We start from the raw sequence: 7,644 nt of genomic DNA, 5'->3' as shown, positions 1-7,644 counted from the left end.
AAAATCTGTCTTATCTTAGCAAATATTAGCCCCACCCACCCACCCCATCTTCTCATTCTAACGACTAATTTTATTTCTGTTCAATATAAGATCATTCCACCGATTCAGAGGGGATAAAACCAATCACCGAAATGGAGGCCGGGTGGGTGGGCGGGGCTAATTATCTTCTTCTATTTTGTAGGAGTGGAAAAACGATATGAAAGAGTGCTAAAATCAGTCTTATCTTATCAAATAGTAGCCCCGCTCACCCACCCACTATTTTCTTGGTAGCTATGTGATTTGTCAAAATCAGTCTTATCTTAGCAAGTACTAGCCCCACCCACCCCCCCTCTTCACATTCTAATGACTAATTTTATTTCTTTTCAGTATAAGATCATTCAATTCATTGATACCGGATAAAAACAATCACTAAAATAGAGACAGGGTGGGTGGGCGGGGCTAATTATGTTCTTCTGTTGAGTGGGAGTGGAAAAAGGATGTGAACAAAGTAATTCTATTTTGTAAAACAGAAATTTATAATTATTTCTTTTTTTATCTACAAAATTTTTATACCGAGCTATTTTGACGGAACTGTAAGTGAAGTCGAAAATGACTTCTGGATCTCGAAATCTACAAGAAAATGACTATTTCAAAAATTGGTCGAAAATGTCAAAAATACTAAAATGAGTTTTATCTTATCAAATACTAGCCCCGCCCACCCACCCTCTATTTTCTTGGAAAGTATATTGGACGATTTCGGACTTGTTTGCCGAAGGTAGCGCACGTTTGATACTCTCATAGGTTTTTTCTGTTTCTTACACTGTTACTGCTATATATGTAGTTTTACTTTCAGAATATAAAACATAGTACTGCATCCACTGCGTGAAATTTTTACGTTGAAGATGGACTTAACCTACTCCAGTCACACGATATAAACGGATAAATTTTCAGTTGCCATCCTTCCAATAACCTTAAAACTTTTTCAAGATTTCACAGCATTCGGTTTTGCAATGTAAAATATTGATTTTTTCCTAAAAATCTGGATGTCTAAGGTAAAAATTCAACACGGACTCATAAATCACAAGTGCAGGAGTATGTTATTTTATAAAATTTCATCATCAAATTGTTGGAGGGGATGATATGAAAAATCTTATTTAGCGAATTACACGATATTCATAACATACACACATGGTTCCGAAGATTATCTGTGTAATAAAGTGTGGTGTGCTTTGAGACTTACTAACTGCGGTTTAAATTGTAAACTAGTATACTTATTAGTGACTTACATTTTTTTACTACTGTTTAAAGGAAGAAGAATATAAAAGTGCTCTTTGAGTAATTATTATTAACAACGGTATAACAAAAGCCGACACCTCATAGTCTAAATGAGCATCTTTTTTAAGGGTGCATGTAAGAAGAATTTACAACCAAAGTTAATATTTACTAAGGAAAAATTCTCAGCAAAACAATAATTAAATACAACAAAAAGTTATCAAATTAGCTATGCCTTTTTAAAATTTCTTGCTGAAATGAACATGCCTGTAGCCGTGTTCCTATATGAATTACATCATGTGACAACCATTTGCCTTGTAAACACTTTTGAATGAAGTGTATTAACATTTTATGTGCTGAACGTGTACTCAGAACCTTCAACTCTAGATCCTATTAATTGTTATACTTTGTAATGAAACGCCAAAATGTTTACCTTATACCCTCAACCAATAACTAGCACTATATTGTTCCAAAGAAGCAATGTTGTGAAATATGGATCGGAACAAACCGGAACGGCTGATGTCCGGGTTCTTGTTCTGGTATAAGCACTAGACTTCTATGGTTCCGGTTGGTGTAAACTTCATTAAAACGTCTGGAACACATGGTTAAAACAAATACGAATGGTAAACACGGGTATGATCACTTCTGACAGATGTGTTGTACATTGCGTTTCTACTTAAACAGTTTGCATAAATCAGCATTCTGCATTCGCTAATAAAATTCAAAATGCTTGATGTAATTAGTATCAAAGAAAATACACAAGTAGGAACATAATGCATCTGTTGTTATAACACGTTGCATCACTTACAGAAGAAAGTTGTGATGCACAGATGTTTGTCGGTGTCAATTAGTGTTTGAAACCATTACGTTGATTTCAACAAAGATTGTTAATAAGAAGGGTTATTTTGAAATACAGTCAGAATTTAAATGGTAATAATTAAATTTTTATTGTAAGACCAAAAGTTGTCAAACAAGTGTTGTTGTGTATGTATAAAAACATCGATCATTTTTTTGTTCTAAAAGTTGTTTATACTTGGGATAAGATGAAGATAAAAAATCCAAAGAAGGAAGCCGCATACTTTGCGCCTACGTATGTACATCGCCAGTGGTCTGCATGAAATTTATACTTTTTGGAATCATTACTTTTTTATCTACACAATCAGATGGTTCATGTTAACTAGTTAATTTACCTACATTTTTGCAAGCTGCCCCAAATATTAACGACTTTGCTTAAAGCGAACCGATGGCTTTTAATTCTTGCGTGTTTAGGAGATTGCTAACTTCAGTCAAACTGCATAATTACAGCTGGTAAATTTTTAAAGGCCATTTTGATTGAAAATTGATGAACGTGTTAATGCGGTATGCATACTAATGCGGGTGAATACTGCATAAATTGAAAATATTATGCACTGGAACAGCATAATTCTGTCGGATAAATCAGATTAGCGATAATTAATTAGTTCTATCTTATTATAAGGGATAATAACCTTGATTATTTTTTTAAGTTGTAATAAGCATTCGTATGGATTTTAAAATCAATACATTTTTGTAAAACACCAAATTTTTACTCTATTTTTAATTTTTCTCTTCAAAAATAGACAATATTTTTTTTAAGAAAAAAAGAACTAGCATAAATTATATTTAAACTGTGTACGAAATGTATTAAAATGATTTTTATACGTATAAGTAAATTTAAATTAGACGCAGAAAAAAATTATGGAACTTGTTACAATACAGACGGCAAAATTAATATTTTATCATGAGAAAATGAATATAAATAAACTCCAAATTCCAAAACTAAATTAAGCAAAATATGAATTTTGTATTCTAAATACATGTTAAATGTGTGTAATTTTAGAATAAAGCTATGTGCTTCATCATACGATTTAATATTTGATGATCAATTATTTTCGGCTGTATATAATACTTTTAAACATTTTTTTTGTTCAAACTATTTCTGTCAAGATTATAAATAATTTTAATTCCTTAAAATTTTGATAAGTAGGTAGTAGGACAGTAATAAACTGACACATGACTGCCCGGATTGTCTTTTGCACGTTCCATATATTAGTAACATGTTTCGTAAAAGTTAAGCCATAAACATTTGCGATGATTAAACAACATTTTAGCTCAAATTAGGTAAATTATGTATTTTTAGAATTAATTTCTTACACAACTTCAGATCATCTACACAATCAAAATTTTAACGGCTAGAAAAAGGAAGTTGGTAAATAGAGATATTCCACAGGGAAAGTGACATTCTACTGCAATCATAAACTGGATAATGTTTTGATCGAGAGTGACAGTTTTTTGCCTCAGGCCCATGTATAAATTAACAAAATCGTTTCACATTTGTCAGATTTTTATTATTTGGATCGAATTTAAATACACTATCGCGGCGTTGTTTGTTCAATTTGCCTTTTTCTTAAAAATTTTCAAATATGTCTTTCACCTGAAGTATTTAAAGTAATATTACTGAGCTTTGTTGTTACGGTTTAATTCAACTGGATTGGTTCTATGCTATTTACTTGTTGGATACAATGCATACGTGATTTTTTTATTAGGCTTTATCTTTTCTTATTTAAGTTACGAGAAATGTATGTGTGGTTCATTATTATTAACACCCAAACGTTATTAAAATCATTGAAAGATAGACATGTGCTGAATTTCTAAGGCATCGTTCCATGCAATTCAAATAATCGACGTTGTTGAATAACCATCATCTTCTCGACTTTCTCCGTAACTGTTATAAATCGAGCTGCACGTAGCTGCGTTGAAAGATACGCATTAGCTAAACATTTGTTCTAGAATCTGAATGTGAACTTTCTATATTCACTAATGTATATTATTATAAACACCAGATTACTAATTAAGTAATATTACTTTCGATTTAAAACGGCACTTTCTAGATAAACATACGTTGCTCTAGTAAATATCGTGGCATAACAAACGCAGTTGTTGTACGTAGAAATGATTTATTATAAAAGTAGATAAATTACACTAATTAACACAGTTTCTAAGTAATAATACTGCACGCTTCATGAATTTAAATGAGGAAACGATTTAAATTGAGCAAATGTCGAAATGAAGTACATTAATTAGCGCGTTTAACAAGCACAAAGATATAAAAAAAGTAATTACATAACAATGAATAACGATCTAACAACAAATCAGTGGTGATACCCCCCGTAAGATCCTTCCAAACCACCCAGTTCTTCGTGGTGCGAATGGATCTTAATCGGTATGTGCACGGGAATTTTGACTGGAACTGGCACCGGTTTTTCTACCGGGTACGGAATTTCTTTGTACACGGGATATGGTTTATCCACGGGTACTTTAACTGGTACTGGTACAGGCTTCTCGATCTCGACTGGTATCTTCCTTTCAACGGTGTAGGGTTGAGGTACGGGTACCTTGACGTGATATGGGACAGGTTTAGGTACCTCGACGGGATAAGGCCTGTCGACGGGTATTTTTACTTCATAAGGCACTGGTTTTTCTACTGGTACTGGAATGTGTTTTTCGACAGTGACTGGGTATGGTTTTGGTACGTGCACGGGGTATGGCCTATCCACAGGTACTTTAACTTCGTAAGGTACCTTTTTCTCCACGGTGTAGGGTTGTGGAACTGGAATCTCTACCTTGACTGGATACGGAACTTTCTTTTCGACGGTATAGGGCTGTGGTACGGGCACTTTGACTGGAACAGGGATTTTCTTCTCGACGGTGTAGGGTTGGGGAACAGGTACTTTGACTTCGTAAGGTCTTGGTACGGGTACTTTGACTTCATAAGGAATCTTCTTGATGACTTCGTATGGTTGAGGAACGATGTATGGTACTTTAACGTACTCCTTAACTGGTACAGGGATTTTCTTTTCTACGGTGTAGGGTTGAGGTACTGGAACTTTAACCTCATATGGGATTTTCTTTTCCACATGGTAAGGTACGTGCTTAGTAACAGTGTAAGGGACTGGAATTTTCTTCTCAACCACGACCGTCTTTACGTGTTCGTGGTGTTCGTGGTGGTCGTGGCCACCACCTCCACCGATGTCACCAAGACTGATTTCTCCTCCGTAGCCTCCGTAGCCTCCGTGTCCCCCAAGCTCCAATCCACCGCCGCCGAAATCATGTCCACCCAAGTCTCCGCCACCAAATCCACCATGGTCGCCGAGCCCGATGAGCCCGCGTTTTTCCTGTTTCTTGGTCTCCTGCGTTGCCTCTTTTTGTTCAGGCTCAGCAGCTAGAGCCACGCACAGGCACACAGCGCTCAATACAATCTGAAGCAAAAATAAAACATGTCAAAAATTTGTGCAATCAATTAACCAACTATTCAGGAAAAAATAGTGAATACACATCAACGTCTTCATAATAAAATTGACACCGTAATCCCTTAGTAATTGCTTTTTTTCACTAAACACGTTGACGTATAATTCACTGATTTTTATCACTGAAATCACTACGAACACTGCACTGTTCTTGCTGCAGTACTCACCAAGGCCTTCATGATTGGAGATGTGGAAGGCTCTGTGCTGTTGAAACCGCGCCGGAGGCTTATATATCAAGCCGTAGACGTACTTTCTCATGTGTAACAGTCGTTCACCACCAGAGGGTTTCACTTCCACATCCGTTAAATCTTCTTATGCAATGTTTTTCAGATTTTTTAGATCAATGTTATCTTTCAGTTTAAATAAACAACTCAAAAAATATGCATTCGTTAGTTATATTCGGCGACAGTTTTTTTTATATGTAGAAGATATGTAAGAAAATCAATCTACTTTCTTTCTTATGTTGTAAAAGATGATTTATTTAATAACACCACACTTGAACTTAGCAGAACTTGTCAAACATTAACACGGTTATTGAATGTAATAGATCTTTTCTCAATCGGTGATTAATGTTTAGATAATAAAATTTATAATTGAACTTTTTAAAGAAATCGAGCTTTCGTGATATTAATGCAAATTAATGCAATAAACAGGACTAATGCAATTAATTTAAGAATTCAATTAAAAATTTTAAATAAAAAAAAATCATAATGTGGTTCAAAGCAAAAACTTCACTTTCTAGTCAATCTAAAAATAAAAAATTTAAATATTTTGGAAAACTTCGTTAAGTATTCAAATATGTCCTTATTTGATTCTTGTTGTTGGAAGTGTAACGTCGCTGTGCCAGTTTAATATAACAAAGTTTATGTATTGTAGATACGGTTACTTTTTTTACAAAATTCAGTATTTGAAAGACATTTTTTTAACTTTCTTATTAAGTGCAAAATGGGAGAATGAAAAAAGTATAGGTCCACATTTTTGAAGTAAAAAAAAATAATAATAATAAATGTATGTACATATGTGAAAACTTCTGTATTATACGTCAGATAATAATTTAGACAAGTTTCATAGATTTTTGGTTTATTTATAAATAGCAAATGAAAAAATTGGTCTATTTATTTATTTAGACAGAACTTCCCACGTCCCTTAAGTACAATCAAATAAATCCCGATTCTTAAATAAATTAAAACATTTGATTTTGTGAATTGTATTTGTTTTATTTTAACTATTGTAGGTTAAAATAAAAGTAGTGGGGATTATTAAACCATAAATAAAGCGAATTTTTCTTAATAACATTTTATGATGATGTCATCAACTTTTAGTGGGGATCAATAAGATCAACAATCAAATTAGATTGTACCGATATATTTGTCCCCAATAAAAAGTAACGTCAGCACAAAATTGTATTATTAAAAAACTCACATGTAACACATACACAGCATGCTTCTTTACCTTCAGTTCAATAATTTACACCTATTTTTATTTTTATTTTAAAATTCGCAGAATCAAATTTTATTATTTATCTAAAAAACTGAATTTGTTTGACTGTGCTTCAGGGGCGTGGAAAATTGTGTCTTCAGATCAGTTTTTATAAAGCAGAACTTACGTTTTCTATATTTTTTTAAAAACTTAATTTTGTGTGTTTTGAGATTAAAAAACTAAGTGAAGTCGTTGTATTAAAACGTGTACAATTTTTATTTTAACAAATACAAATAACCAGATGTTAATTTGGCATATACTTATAATAATTTAAATACATAGTTAGTTTTGTTTGTGGTATTTTATATGTCAAAAATTCATATCAAAGTCAGACTGTCATAGCCACATACAAGGGAAATAAATAAATATAATTTGGTTAGAAATTTTGCGGTTTATGGTTGCAGAAATTTAGTTTCTTGGAAAAACAACAGCTGGTACAAAAAAAAAAATACTTTTGATGAATGTCCACGTTCCGTTTCCTAAGTGTTTCACAGTTGGAAGATTATGAAGTTACAGGTTTCCTATTTCATGTACCTACTGGTCTGCCATTTGTCTGTTTGTGTAACAGTAAATCATAATCACTAATTAC

The 7,644-nt window shown here is 33.0% G+C and overlaps 1 protein-coding gene across 1 annotated transcript; it reads right to left on the bottom strand.

The window, feature by feature from the left end:
• Positions 1 to 4,206: 4,206 nt before the first annotated feature.
• Positions 4,207 to 5,786, bottom strand: LOC135134419 (skin secretory protein xP2). The gene is made up of 2 exons (XM_064063100.1): positions 5,744 to 5,786; positions 4,207 to 5,528 (listed from the first exon to the last, which is right to left on the bottom strand). Exons 1-2 carry the CDS (start codon positions 5,753 to 5,755, stop codon positions 4,422 to 4,424), a joined length of 1,119 nt encoding a protein of 372 aa, XP_063919170.1. The 5' UTR covers positions 5,756 to 5,786; the 3' UTR covers positions 4,207 to 4,421.
• Between the last annotated feature and the right edge of the window lie 1,858 nt (positions 5,787 to 7,644).

This window comes from Zophobas morio, unplaced genomic scaffold (genome assembly GCF_036711695.1).
Source record: "Zophobas morio isolate AGI-343-1 ecotype UQ-CSIRO unplaced genomic scaffold, CSIRO_AGI_Zmor_V1 ptg000023l, whole genome shotgun sequence".
Taxonomy (NCBI): Eukaryota; Metazoa; Arthropoda; class Insecta; order Coleoptera; family Tenebrionidae; genus Zophobas; species Zophobas morio.
Note: the sequence above shows the minus strand (reverse complement) of the source record. Positions and strands in the feature narration are given on the sequence as shown.